The sequence below is a fragment of the Portunus trituberculatus genome, chromosome 48, assembly GCF_017591435.1.
Source record: "Portunus trituberculatus isolate SZX2019 chromosome 48, ASM1759143v1, whole genome shotgun sequence".
Lineage (NCBI taxonomy): Eukaryota > Metazoa > Arthropoda > Malacostraca > Decapoda > Portunidae > Portunus > Portunus trituberculatus.
Window position 1 is genome coordinate 25909919 of NC_059302.1, and position 15000 is coordinate 25924918.

The following is a 15000-nucleotide window of genomic DNA, read 5'->3' on the forward strand; positions in this document are numbered from 1 at the left end:
GTTTATTACTGACTGAACTTGACTGCCGACAGGGGAATCCTTACGGAACAATGACGTCACCGCAGCGTCGCCCCAGCCTCGTGACGGCCGCCACTGCCACCCATGCAATTACCGACGTACCTTTATTACACTTTGTTAATAAAGCAAAATTAGCAGGAGGTATGAAATTACCTATGAATATGATTAAAATCTCATATTGTTGCTAGTTACACCCAAATAACGACGTTAACACCGTCTGAGACACAGAGCTGTGGTATTCCTGCTGGTTTTTTTCCTGTCAGTGATGCAGAATTCTTGCTAAACTACCACTGGAATCATGAAAACACGTTTGAGAACAGCCATGACCTACTCGAGAATTGCACTACAGTCTGCTAAAACAACAGAGATATGACACCAGAGAGCTTGAGAACACAGCCCTTAGTGTCTACATAGCTATCAGGGAGAGCCAGGCAAGGAGCGGCCGTGACCACCCCTCCACGTGCACCCCGCTGCCAGCCACCCACCTCACGCTAAACCCTCGCCATGGCTTCCTTTTTACCCATTACAGTTTCCAGGTGTCGTGGGAGTCGAGGGAGGAAACATGCACTTAGGGAACGAACCGATTATACTCACATCTCGCCGCCACAGCGTATTGTCGAGTGTGCACAAGTTGAAAGTTGTCAGTAGCAGAGGAAGTTGAGCCGTTGTGGAGCCGCGGGTACGAGTCGTCATAAAGCCATCACCAGCCTCCTTCTCCCTTGATAATATTCACTTTCCAACTTAACAAAACCCGCGTGCCTGTTCTCTTCTCATGACTGTCATCAAATCACTCAAAACTTGGCTGTGTGAATGAAGCTAGACAGATGAGACAAGAGCACCGGCACGGACTTCCGGGCCCCGGCCACACGTGTATTTACTAGAGAGGCCGCCAGAGGACAGCATGTACACCCATAGTTGCGTCTTATCATGTTAGACGTTCACTAAATTTCACACTAAATTTCACAATCACAAATTTTCCTTTCATGAATACAGGAAAAAACTAGATAAGCTTAGTTTTGATTATGAGTTATTCTGGCGAAAGTCAAGAGAATTTTTCCTTATTCTATGTGCGTAGTGATTCGAAGCTTCATTGAGTTCGAGAAGTGAGTTGTTCCTCGCTATCCTTCCCTCTTTTATCCTCTCCTCTCCTTTCTGTTCTTCATTCACTCAATTCATCCTCTCCTTTCTGTCCTTCATTCACTAACCTCATCCTCTCCTTTCTGTTCCTCCTTCACTCATCTCGCACATTTCACACGCCTAACAACACATACATTACTGCACCAATATTTAAACTCCATTACACATGTTCCTCACATCAAGGAAAGGAAGCTAGGTAAAGGTACAGCATCGGAATAAAGAAACCACCGACGGAAACCTGTGAATACATATAACAATTGACATAAAGGCCCGCAGTAGTTGGCTGAGCTGGCATCGATTTATGGGAGTGAGTCGTAAAACACATTGTTGTAGGTAATAATGTGATTCTTTTTGTTTTTATCCACTCGACTGTTATCCTATTTAGAGGTTTTAATGTTGCTGTGTAGGTCATTCAACAAACTCATTATTTAAAAAAAAAATTTAATAGACAAAAGTTAGTATGAAGCGGATATAAAAAATGCTCATTTGTGTGTTTATATGTTACATGGAAACGTGTGTCTATTTATCTAAGTAAATATGTATGTGTAACTATCATTCAGTCAAAGAATCCAATAGTCAATCTATAAAACGATCAATCAAACAAACTGCTAAAGTACTTAAGTATTTATAAATTAAACTGCACGTACACACACACACACACACACACACACACACACACACACACACACACTTGAAAATAGGCGGACAGAGGGAAATAGAGGAAAAAAGATGAAAAATATAACAATTCGCTTTAGAAAATATATCAGGGTATTCATTCACACACACACACACACACACACACACACACACACACACACACACACACACACACACACAGACAAAGCAAGGTCGCAGCCTCCTGGTCCCGTGTCAATATCCGTGAGTGTTCCCGCCAGGTATACAAGGAAACAGACACTTCAGTCAGCGTGTAAAGTGATTAGCCAAGACATGCCCACCTGACCCGGAAACCAAACCCTGCACTCTCCATTCTCCATCAAGCAAGCACGCCACTGCCATCCACCGTAATAATGATAATAGTAATAATAACATGTACTATCAATACTGACACACCACCGCCTTCACTATCACAGTAAAACTACCACCACCACCACTACCACTACTACTACTACTACTACTACTAGTACTACTACTACTATTGCTGCTGCTGCTGCTGCTGCTGCTGCTGTTGCTACTGTTGCTGCTGTTGCTGCTACTACCACTATTACTACTGATCATGCTATTTCTATTGCTACTTCTACTGCTACTGCTACTACTACTGCTACTAGAAATTTATATATTATCAGAGAGAGAGAGAGAGAGAGAGAGAGAGAGAGAGAGAGAGAGAGAGAACAGGGGGAAACAATTGTTATATAATTTTGCGTTTTTTAAATTACACGACTATTCAATGAGATTAAACTAGATGAAATATATGAATAAAAAACAGAAGAAAAAAAAAAAAAGATTGCGATTACAGGAAGAAAAACGAGCGGCAGTAAAAGAGGTAATGAAGTGTTCTGAATTGACAAGGTTGCAGTTCTGGCACGGGAAATAAAAGAGAGAAAGATGTATATAGAGAGAGCACTTCCCCTTCGCTCATAATGCAGAAAGTAATGACACAGAAAATATATATATGTATGTTTTTAGTAAATGAATAAACTGTATTGCTTATTTTCACAGTCACGTTTGGTAAATTTATATTTCATACACGTGATTTAATATGTCGACGTAATCCATATGTATACTTTATTTCGATGCAGGATAAAAAAAAAGTGTAAAAAAGGTGAATGATTAACAATAAACTTCTGCATATTATGTCACTGTAATTTTAATGGATTTTATTGGACAGATATAAACGGGGCAGTTAATAAAATTCTGGAGAGAGAGAGAGAGAGAGAGAGAGAGAGAGAGAGAGAGAGAGAGAGAGAGAGAGAGAATTATAACAATAAACAGGTGGCTATATTTCACACTTATTTTATTGTGCACATTTAAAGGGAGCTGCAGCACAACACCTTCAATTAATAATACGAAAATGAAAAGAAAAATAAATATAAGAGTCGGGCTTTACAATAGGAAACGCACTCCCAAGTAACCGACTTTCAATAAAAAGAAAGAAAGAAAATGTATTGACATTATATACTAAAAAGAAAAAAATATATTAACATTATTAACATTATACATCTAATAGAAGAAAAAGATTTGACTATATATCAAAATAAAATCTAACTTGACATTATACATTAAAACACACTATTACCATTAAAAGCAAAAAAAAAGGGGGCAAATCTTTAAATGGCACAAAAAAAAAGAAAAGATAAAAGAATTTCGTTTACTCTTTTAACCCCTTCAGCACTGGAACACATTTTTACCTTGAGATTTGGATATGATTAGACTATTTCATTTACATTAGGAAGGATCTCTGTAAGTCAGAAGATTACTGGCCAGAGTCTTCACTGTTTCAACCCTCACATAAATTTGAAGCTGTATAAAATCACCAAATAGTAGGCAGAATGAATATGAGTATGAGTTATGATGCTGAAGGGGTTAAATTCGTGAATCACCAATGAGAATAAGTGGATGAAACAAATTAAAATATGACTATAACGTGAAAGCTTATGTGCTCATTTTTGTCAGCACAGTAAACGATTTGAGCCTCACTGCACACTCACGGCCAAACGTCACGCAACGCAGCACAGTCACGGCCAGTTTGCTTCGCTCCTCCCTCAGTGAGTCAATTTGTTAGTAAGAGAGAAGGAAGATCAAGGAAAAGATCGATGGTAAAAATGAGAAGGAAGATTAAGAAAATATGAAGAAGAAGAAGAAGAAGAAGAAGAAGAAGAAGAAGAAGAAGAAGAAGAAGAAGAAGAAGAAGAAGAAGAAGAAGAAGAAGAAGAAGAAGGAGAAGAAGAAGAAAGGAAAAAAGAAAAGAAAGAATATCTCGAACTAAACGATTTATATATTTACCTACTGAATTATACTCCGGTCATTAGTGAGATGTTTCGGAATCACACATTACACTCCCACAAGCTCATTTCCACTTCTCCTTATACTTCGGGGTGACCAAAAGTTGATAAATAAATAGACAAAACAACAGTAAATTAATCAACACAAGAAATGAGATAAAAAAAAAAAGTAAATTAAGATAAGCAAATTATTTAAATGAAAAAATAACAAAAGTAAGATTTCAGTTAAAAAAATGAGAAAATAAAATGAAAAAGATACAGTCAGATAAAGACACACGTTTCAAGAAAGGTTATATCAACATTTTTTTTTTTTTTTACGTAGGAAGAGGGCCAGCCAAGGGAAAAAAAAGAAAATTAAAAAAAGGCCCACTTGAGCGCTGGCTCTCCAAAGAGTGCAAAAGTGCCAAAACCGTCAGGCAGGAATTAGGGGAGGAAATGCCTCGATACCTCCCTCTTAAAAGAAGACAAGTTGTAGGAATTCGGAAATACAGATGCAGGAAGGGAGTTCCAGAGTTTACCAGTGAAAGGGATGAATAATTGAGAGTACTGGTGAACTCTTGCATTAGAGAGTTGGACAGAATAGGGATGAGAGGAAGAAGAAAGCCTTGTGCAGCGTGGCCGCAGGAGGAGGGGAGGCATGCAGTTAGCAAGATCAGTAGAACAGTTACCATGAAAATAGCGATAAAATATAGAAAGGGATGCAACATTTCAGCGGTGAAAAAGAGACTGAAGACAGTTAGTGAGAGGAGGAAAGTTGATGAGACGAAGAGCTTTCGATTCCACCCTATCAAGCAAAGCTGTGTGACTGGAACCTCCCCAAACATGCGAAGAGTACTCCATACAGGGGCGAGAAAAACTGTCGGAGACGCCTCAGAATTTCATAGAAGCTGTTTTAGCAAGAGATGAGATGTGAAGTTTCCAGTTAAGATTATGAGTAAAGGACAGACCGAGGATATTCATTGTGGAAGAGGGAGACAGTTGAGTGTCATTGAAGAAGAGGGGATAGTTGTCTGGAAGGTTGTGTCGAGTTGATAGATGGAGGAATTGAGTTTTTGAGGCATTGAAAACTACTAGATTTTCTCTGCCCCAATCGGAAATCTTAGAAAGATCGGAAGTCAGGCGTTCCGTGGCGTCCCCGCGTGATCTGTTGATTTCCTGAAGGGTTGGACGTCTCTGAAAGAACGTGGAAAGATGTAGGGTGGTATCATCAGCGTAGGAGTGGATAGGGCAAGAAGTTTGGTTAAGAAGGTCATTAATGAATAATAGAAAGAGAGTGGGTGACAGGACAGAACCCTGAGGAACACCACTATTAATAGGTTTAGGAGAAGAACAGTAGCCGTCTACCACAGCAGCAATAGAGCGGTCGGAAAGGAAACTTGAGATAAAGTTGCAGAGAGAAGGATAGAAGCCGTAGGAGGGCAGTTTTGAAATCAAAGCTTTATGCCAGACTCTATCAAAAGCTTTTGATATGTCTAACGCTACAGCAAAGGTTTCACCGAAATCTCTAAAAGAGGATGACCAAGACTCAGTAAGGAAAGCCAGAAGATCACCAGTAGAGCGATCTTGACGGAAGCCATACTGGCGATCAGACAGAAGATTGTGAAGTTACAGATGTTTGAGAATCTTCCTATTCAATGTCGTTTCAAAAACTTTAGACAAGCAAGATATTAAAGCTATAGGACGGTAGTTTGGAGGGTTAGAACGGTCACCCATTTTAGGAACAGGCTGAATGTAGGCGAACTTCCAGCAGGAAGGAAAGGTAGAAGTCGACAGACAAAGTTGGAAGAGTTTGGCCAGGCAAGGTGCAAGCAATACATGAGAATCACGTATCTTTAGCCCATTCAGTACCATGACGCGTTTTTCAATAATATTTGGTGATTTTATACACATTCAAAGACACATGTTGGGATTAAAATAGTGTAGACTGCCCATCAATCTTTTAGCCTCCATAGAACCTTTCCAATATAAATAAAATCATCTAATCACACCAAAAACTTAGGAAAGGGTTAAGCATCAAATCCAAAAAGATGCTTAGGAAAGGGTTAAGCATAATCCAAAAGATGCTAAAACACAAAAATAACCACGTACTTTCAAAATCAATCAAAATAACAAAACAAAACATGAGTCTCCTTGGCCAGTGTCTTACCTGTGTCTACCTGTTATGTGCGGCCCAAGTAATCACCACCACTAAGCCCACACCTTGCCTTGTCTTACCTTGCCTCTCCTTGTCTTACCTTGCCCAGCCTCAGGTAAATTCTACTCACCTGGAGACGAAGTGCAAAAGCTGACCTGGATGATAGAAGAGGAGGAAGAGGAGGAGGAGAAGAAGGAGGAGGAGGAAGATTGTAGTATGATACACGGATATTTGCGAAGGAAATACATTTGTTAGTAAGAGAAAAAGAAGAAAGAAAAGAAGAAAAGATTGTTGGAAAATAAGAAGAAAAATCAAGAAAAGCAGAGGAGAAAGAAGAAGAAGAACAAGAACAACAACAACAACAACAACAACAAAGAAAGAAAATAATGAAATAAAAGAACAAAAACACGAAAAGGAAAGACTAAAATCCGGTCAAAAAAAAAGAAGGTTGAAAAAAAAAAAATGATAATAGAGGAAGAGGAAAGAGAAAATTGTCAGGGATCTTGAAGGAGGAGAGACAAGGGAGGAAGAAAGAGGAAAAAGTCGCCGGTGAGGGAAGTTCAAGGAAATGAAAACTGGGAAAGAGAAAAGAAGATAAAAACCGAATTTGAAGAGTTTGAGGGAAAGGTGAAAGAAATAAGAAAAGGAGATAAGGAAATGAGAAAATTGCAAGAGAGAGAGAGAGAGAGAGAGAGAGAGTAACAAAGGAGGCAAGAAGGACACGTTGAATTATATAAAAGAAGGGAGAAATAATGAAAGAAAAAGAATGAGAACAAGAAATAAGATACGCTGTACTCAGAACAAGAAAGAGAAAAATGAAATAATGATACACGAGAAGAAGAGAAAGGAAAGAAATGCAGCACAAGAAGAAAAGTGACACCAAGAGACGAGAAGAAAGAAAAGAGAAAAAGTTATGTACGAGGAGGATCAAGAAGAAGAAGAAGAAGAGGAAGAAAAGAAGATAAAGAAAAGAGGATACAGAAGAACAAGAACAAGAAGAAGAAGGAGAAGAAAAAAAGAGCATCAAGAAGAACAAGAAGAAGAACAACAACAAGGACAAGAACAAGAACAAGAACAAGAAGAACAACAAACAAGAGTTGAGGAAGAAGTTTAAAAAAAAAATCTCAAGAAATGAAAAAAAAGGGGAAAGAAAAGAAAAAAAACACAACATTAATACCACACTACTACTACTTCTACTAGTACTACAACAACAACTACTACTACTACTGCTGCTAACTGCTACTGCTACTACTACTACTACTACTACTACTACTGCTACTACTACAACAACAACTACTACTACTGCTGCTACTGCTACTCTACTACTGTGTTACTACTACTACTACCACTGCTACTACTGCTACTACTGCTGCTGCTGCTGCTGCTGCTACTGCTGCTGCTGCTGCCACTGTTACTGCTGCTTGCACTGCTGCTGCTGCTGCTGCTGCTACTGCTGCTGCTGCTGCTGCTGCTGCTGCTGCTGCTGCTGCTGCTGCACCACTGCTGCTACTGCTGCTGCTGCTGCTGCTGCTGCTGCTACCACTGCTGCTGCTGCTGCTGCTGCTGCTGCTGCTGCCACTGCCACCACTGCCACTGCTGCTACTACTACTACTGCTACTACTACTACTACTACTACTACTACTACCACTACTACTACGAAGAAGAAGAAGAAGAAGAAGAAAAATGTTACTTACACAGAATCCCGACTCAGAATCTTCTAAAACAAAAATGGCACAGGTCATTTAAAGCCCCAAGTCCATTTGTCGCACACACACACACACACACACACACACACACACACACACACACACACACACACACACACACACACACGTGAGACAAACAATAAGCTGGTCAAATAAACACATTGAGTCACGTGCCCTGCGGTGATTGGTCGTGTAAGGTCAGGTTAGATTAGGTCAACTTCAAGAGCAGTTTCTTTCCTTTTCCTTTTTCCTTTCTTTTTTTTTTTTTTTTTGGCATGAGATTGTGACAGTGAGGTGTGCAAAGGGCGCGGCTCATACTGTCTGTTTTCCTCCTCCTTTTCCTTCTTTATTTTCTTCTCCTTCTTCTTCTTTCTCCTTCTCCTCCTTTACGTTCTTTATTTTCTTCTTCTTCTTCTTCTCCTACTCTTTTCGTACCTTCGTTATTCAGACTTAGACTATCCTCTTTCTTCTCTTCCTTTTTCATCCTCTTCTTTTTCCTCCTCCTTTTCCTCTTTTTCCTACCTCTTTATCTTCTTCTTCTTCTCCTACTACTTCTTCCGTTCCTTCGTAATTTACTCATTCTTTCCTCTTCCTCCTCTTTCTCTTCCTCTTCCTCTTTTTATCCTCTTCTTTTCCTCCTCCTCCTCCTTTTCCTGCTTTATCTTCTCATCCTTATTCTTCATTTCTTTCGTTATAATCTTCTTTTGCTGGAGGAGGCTCAGACTAATCTCCTCCTCCTCTTCCTCTTCCTTTTCGTTCTCTTCTTTTCTTCCTCCTCCTTCTTCTTCATCTCCTTTTTCAGTTCCTTCGTTATATTCTTAATTTTTTTGCTTTTCCTTGGCATAGACCATTCTCTTCCTCTTCTTTCTCTTCCTTTTCCTCCTTCTCATTCTTCATTCCCTTCTCCTTTTCCTCTACTTCCTTCGTTATTTTAAATTTTCTTGCTAGAGGCAGTTTAGACCAACCTCCTCTTTCTCCTTATCATCATCATCATCTTCCTTCTCTTCCTCTCTTCTTTTCCCTCCCTCCTTCCATCCTCTTTTCCTCCCCCACTACTCCCTTTCTTCTGGATTTTGCTATTGTTGCTCTTCCTCTTTCCATTCCCTTAATCTCTCGCTTTCTTTTATTATATCTACCCTTAAGATCTCCACTTTCTTTTTCTCCTCCTTTTCCCAGTCACAATCAGCTCACCTTCACCCTCACAACGAACACAAGACAGATAAAGAACAGTGCCTTCCTCTCTCTTAGTCTAACAGGAACATCTTCACTTAAACTGGCAGACCGCAGACAGAGAGGAAAGTTAAAGAGGAGAGAACAGAGAAGCTTGAGAGAAAAGAAATATATAAAAAAAAAAAGACGAGGGGTAAAGAAGAGACGAATGAGAAGACAATATTTCATCGTGTATCATGAGAGAGAGAGAGAGAGAGAGAGAGAGAGAGAGAGAGAGCTCTCCTGGATGTCCTGTGCCGCCACACACAGAAGGAGACTGGACAGCATCCAACGCCGCGCCATACGGCTAGTAGATGCTGCAATACCACCTCACCCAGAGCCTGAGCGTCCCCTTGATTCACTGGAACACCGCAGAGATGTGGCGGCAATCGTAGTGTTCCATAAGGCACAGGTGCAAAGAGTGCCACATCTGGCAGGGCTGCGTCATCCTCTGAGAGTCACCGCACGGAGCACGAGAACGGTGCTCAATGGTGGTGACGCCGTAGAGGTGCCGCGATCCCACGGGTGTCAGCATCAACGCACCTTCGCAGGACGCGTCTCCAGGATGTGGAACTTGTTCACGGCCGCGGTGCCTCACGTCCAGGAGATGAACACACACAGTGTCAAACTGATGGCACATAAGTGGAGACAGACACTGCCAACTCCTCTGACACTCTTTGTGACGTGACACTCAGTGTAGTGCAGTGCGTGAATAGTGCTAGTGAAGTGAAAAGAACAGTGCTCCATTTACATGCTGACCATCTTGTATATTTTCTATTTTTAAGTCTTGTAAATATTGTAGAGAAATAGATTGTAGTACCCTTAGAATAGGTAGCACACGACAGTGCGCCTTTGGGTACATGTTCTTCTGTATAAATTATGTTTAAATAAAAAAAAAAAAAAAAGAGAGAGAGAGAGAGAGAGAGAGAGAGAGAGAGAGAGAGAGAGAGAGAGAGAGAGAGAGAGAGAGAGAGAGAGAGAGAGAGAGAGAGAGAGAGAGGAGGAGGAGGAGGAAAGGAGGAGGAGGAGGAGGAGGAGGAGGAGGAGGAGGAGGAGGAGGAGGAGGAGGAGGAGGAAAAGAAGGAGAAGAAGGAGAAAAGGAGAGAAAGAGGAAGAAAGAGGAGAGAGAGAGAGAGAGAGGAGGAGGAGGAGGAGGAGGAGGAGGAGGAGGAGGAGGAGGAGGAGGAGGAGGAAGAGGAGGAGGAGGATGGTATGAATGAAAAGACGAAGGAGAAAAGAAAGGAAACAAGAAAGAATTAAAGAAATAGAAAAAAATATAGAAAATGGAATGAAAAGAATGAAAAAGATGAGAAAAGAGGAAACACGATGAATGAAAATAAAGGACAAAAGGAAAACAAAAAAAGAGCGGAAATGAAAAAAAAACAAACGAAAAAAAAAGGAAACACTAATAAGGAAGGAAGGAAAAGGAAGATAAGATGATAAGAAAAAAAAAAAAGGAAAGAAATGATAACAGTGTAGAAGGAAGGGAACATGAGGGGAAAAGAAGACTGTTCACTGCCGTCCCTTGTAACCCTGGCTGATTACTTCGAAGCCTACACGAGAAAATTACTAGGGAGATTTACCTGCAGCTGTGGGAGGACAGGTCATTCATACTGTCTCACACTCCCACCTTACAATCCTACAGGTAAATCTTCCCCCTATGATCATTCCTCCCACGTTACCTGCAGCTATGGGAGGACAAGTGATTTATACTGTCCCAATCCCACAGGTAAAAATCTTCCCCCTATGATCATTCCTCCCACGTTACCTGCAGCTATGGGAGGACAAGTGATCTAGACTTCCCCACACTTCCATTAACAATCCTACAGGTAAAAATCTTCCCTTATAATCATTTCCTCCCATGTTGTTTTCCTCATAGGTTAAAATAATGCTAGGTTAGATTAGGTCAGTTGAAATAATATGAGGTATGGAAAAGTTAAGTTTGGTTAGATTGGGTTACTTGAATAAATGTAAGGTACAGAAAGGTTAATTAGCATTTTTTTCAGGTAAAGTAAGGTGAAATAAGGTTAGGTATTGTTAGGTGAGGCAATGTAAGGTATGGTTAATTAGCTTTTATTAGGTAGAGTAAGGTAAGGTAAGGTAAGACATTGTTAGATTAGGCAAGGTATGGTAATATTATCTTTTATTAGGTAAAGTAAGGTTAAGGTAAGGAAAGGCTTTGTTTGATTAGGCAAGATAAGGTAAAGTTTAATTAGCTTGAAATAGATAAAAGTGAGGTAAGATATCGTTAGGTTAGGCAAGGTAAGGAAAGATTAACTAGCTTTTATTAGGTAAAGTAAGGTAAGATAAGGTAAGGGTAAGATTAATCAGCTTAGATTAAATAAAGTAAGTTAAGATAGTAAAGTAAGGTTAGGTTAATTGAAGTCGTGTAAGGAAAGTTTAGGGAAAGTTAAGTTAAGTAAGGTTAGGTAAGGCAAAGCGATATTAAGTTAGGTTGCTTGATGTAATGTAAAAAAAAAAACTAAGGCCAGGTTAGCTTGAATTAAATAAAGTAATGCAAAGTATGATGATAAGGCAAGACAAGACAAGGCAAGGCAAGGCAAAGCAAGGCGAGGCAAGGCAAAGCGAGGCAAGGTTATGTTATGTTGAATACAGTTACAGTTAGGTAGTTAAGGTAGGTTAGTTAAGGTTAGTTAGTTAAGGTAAAAGAACAAAAAAAGGTTATTGAGTCATTCTGGTGCAGTGAGGTAAAGTCAAGTGGAAGTAACGAAAACATTTATCGCGGGAATATCAATCTGTTTTATCTTATCTATTCACTCTATCTTTAGGAGAAGGGGAGAGGGAAAGGGTGAAGTTTCATAGATGGACCTTCAACGAGAGACTTTACCTAGATATTATTTACATAGCAATCCTCCTCCTCCTCCTCCTCCTCCTCTTCCTCCTCCTCCTCCTCATCCTCATTCTCCTCCTCATCCTCCTCTTCCTCTTGCTCTTCTTCCTCCTCCTCCTCCTCCTCCTCCTCCTCCTCCTCCTCCTCCTCCTCCTCCTCCTCCTCTTCTTCTTCTTTCTTTTATTTTCCTTTTCTTCTACTTCTACTACTTTCTTTTCTCCTCCTCCTCCTACTCCTTCTCCTTCTCCTCCTCCTCCTCTTCCACACTATTGCACTCACAGAAAATCACCTTAGCAGTTTTAGAGGTCGTAATGAATAAATCCATTAAACCTTCGTGCAAGGCGACCTGATCCTCTGAAAGTCCACGGGAAGGTACTGACGGCGAGAGACAAGTTGGATAACTTCCCAACCAACACAGACCAACGAGAAAGTAAAACACGACTTCCACTCACGAGAAACAAAGAGAATGGACGCTAAGTGAGTGATTATCTTGACTCAACCGATAATTACTTGGTTAGAGAGAGAGAGAGAGAGAGAGAGAGAGAGAGAGAGAGAGAGAGAGAGAGAGAGAGAGAGAGAGAGAGAGAGAGAGAGAGAGAGAGAGAGAGAGATTGTTATTTTGGTATGGTGTGTTCTCCAAGTATTTTCCATACATTTTGAAGAGAATACCACTATTTTCATGCTAACTGCTCTTCTGATCTTTCTAACTGCATGTCTCAATTCCTCTTGCGGCTTCTCTGCACAAGGCTTTCTTCATCCTTTCACTCCTACTCTGTCCAACACTCTAATGCGAGAGTTAACCAGTACTCTCAATCATTCATACCTTTCTCTGGTAAACTCTGGAACTCCCTGCCTGCTTCTGTATCTCCAGCTTCCTATGAGTTGACCATTTAAAAGGGAGAATTCAAGACATTTATCCCTTTTATGTAACCCTTGGCCAGCTTTCCCCTATTACATAAAACAAGAAAATAACCTAAAACTTAAAAATAAATAAAAACACGTCTTGATTACAGCTCTTAAAAATTATACTCAAAACAATTACGAACGTGGAGAAATGCAGGTAAACAAAATTAAAACAGAGAATACCAGAGTTTATCAATGTTACGTACGAGAGAACCAAGATAATAATAATGTGACTCCACCATTATTAACAAGAGATACTAAAAATGATACTAAAAAAAAAAAAAAATTACGAACGTGGAGAAATGCAGGCAAACAAAACTAAAACAGAGAATGCCAGAGTTTATCAATGTTACGTACGAGAGAACCAAGATAATAATAATGTGACTCCACCATTATTAACAAGAGATACTAAAAATGATACTAAAAAAAAAAAAAATTACGAACGTGGAGAAATGCAGGCAAACAAAACTAAAACAGAGAATGCCAGAGTTTATCAAGGTTACGTACGAGAGAACCAAGATAATACCGACTCCACCATTATTAACAAGGACTGAACAGCGACGAGAATGATACTGTATTGACATTATCTATTAAACTTAGCATTTGCATTATAATTCTCTCTCTCTCTCTCTCTCTCTCTCTCTCTCTCTCTCTCTCTCTCTCTCTCTCTCTCTCTCTCTCTCTCTCTCTCTCTCTCTCTCTCTCTCTCTCTCACCTCAAGGTCAGCTTCTCCTGTCAGTTTTCAAGGTCAGCATTCACAAGAGAGAGAGAGAGAGAGAGAGAGAGAGAGAGAGAGAGAGAGAGAGAGAGAGAGAGAGAGAGAGAGAGAGAGAGAGAGAGAGAGAGAGAGAGAGAGAATTACTATTAAAAGGATATTGAAAGTTTCTGTATACAACACTACAGCATGAGAGAGAGAGAGAGAGAGAGAGAGAGAGAGAGAGAGAGAGAGAGAGAGAGAGAGAGAGAGAGAGAGAGAGAGAGAGAGAGAGAGAGAGAGAGAGAGAGAGAGAGAGAGAGACGGACGAAAGACAGACACAGACACACACACACACACACACACACACACACACACACACACACACACACACACACACACACACACACACACTAACAGACAAAATGAGAATGAGAATAATGGACACAGACAGACAGACAGACAGACAGACAGACAGACGGAGATAGAGAGACGGAAAAGCAAATCAGTCAACAGAAGGAGCAAAGAAACTAACAAACAATGATACAGATAGACAAAGAAAAAGACAAACTAGCGAACAGAAGGAGAGAAACAGATAATCACGAACAGACAGACTTAGAAACACACATACAGACACACAGACGGGCCAATACAACACAGCAAATAGTGACGCACAGCAATTAAGTCACAGCGTCGCATTGATGAACAGAGAGACAGAGAGACATAAGCAAACACTCTCTGAATAAAGAATGACAACCAGACTGCTAGAGAAATGTTCCTCAGAATGTAAAGTAGTCTTGATGTGAACTTAACCCTTCAGTACTGGGACGCATTTTTACCTTGATTTTTTGATGTGATAAGACGATTTTATATGCATTAGGAAGGGTCTATGGGGGTCAGAAGAATAATGACTGGAGTCTTCACTATTTTAATCCCCCTCGTGAGTTTCTGAAGCTGTTTAAAATCGCCAAATAGTAACCAGGATCAATATGAAAACGCGCCATGGTACTGAAGGGGTTAAAGAGAAGAGATGAAGGTGAAGCAAAAAAAAAAAAAAGGAAAAAAAAGAGTAAAATGAGATACTAATAAATAAAAGCGATGCATCAGGATATAATGTAAATAGGATTTGATGCATTAAAAGCGTAGAATTGCATGCATTGAAGTAAATTAATCGCGTCGTGACCATTACAAGGAAAAATATACATGTACATTCAACATATCCACAAAAATTAATACAAAATTGATAAAGGAAAAAATAATAAATGTCACCATAACAATTAAACTATTTTTTTCTTTTCTTTTATTCCCTTTCTCTTTTCAATACAATGCAGTGACTTTTATCTTGTCTTTTGTGCGTGCGTGTTCTTTTTAATCCCTTACCTGTGTGT

General features: G+C 39.9%; 2 protein-coding genes across 9 annotated transcripts in view; one reads left to right on the top strand and one right to left on the bottom strand.

The window, feature by feature from the left end:
- The window catches only part of LOC123498878, a 125108-nt gene extending 124087 nt beyond the window's left edge, over nucleotides 1–1021 (bottom strand). For 3 of the 8 annotated variants that reach the window (XR_006672827.1, XR_006672826.1, XR_006672830.1), the window contains exon 1: nucleotides 613–1017. Coding sequence is in view for 1 of the 8 variants with exons in the window: in XM_045246374.1 (XP_045102309.1) it covers nucleotides 613–711 (99 nt within the window). In the remaining 7 variants the exon portion in view is untranslated. Of the gene's footprint in view, nucleotides 1–612 lie in introns of all 8 variants that reach the window. The other 5 variants (XR_006672820.1, XR_006672828.1, XR_006672821.1 and 2 more) reach the window with 5 other exon arrangements.
- LOC123498877 (carbonic anhydrase-related protein 10-like) overlaps nucleotides 1–15000 on the top strand; it is a 165549-nt gene that overhangs the window by 99719 nt on the left and 50830 nt on the right. The window lies entirely within an intron of this gene.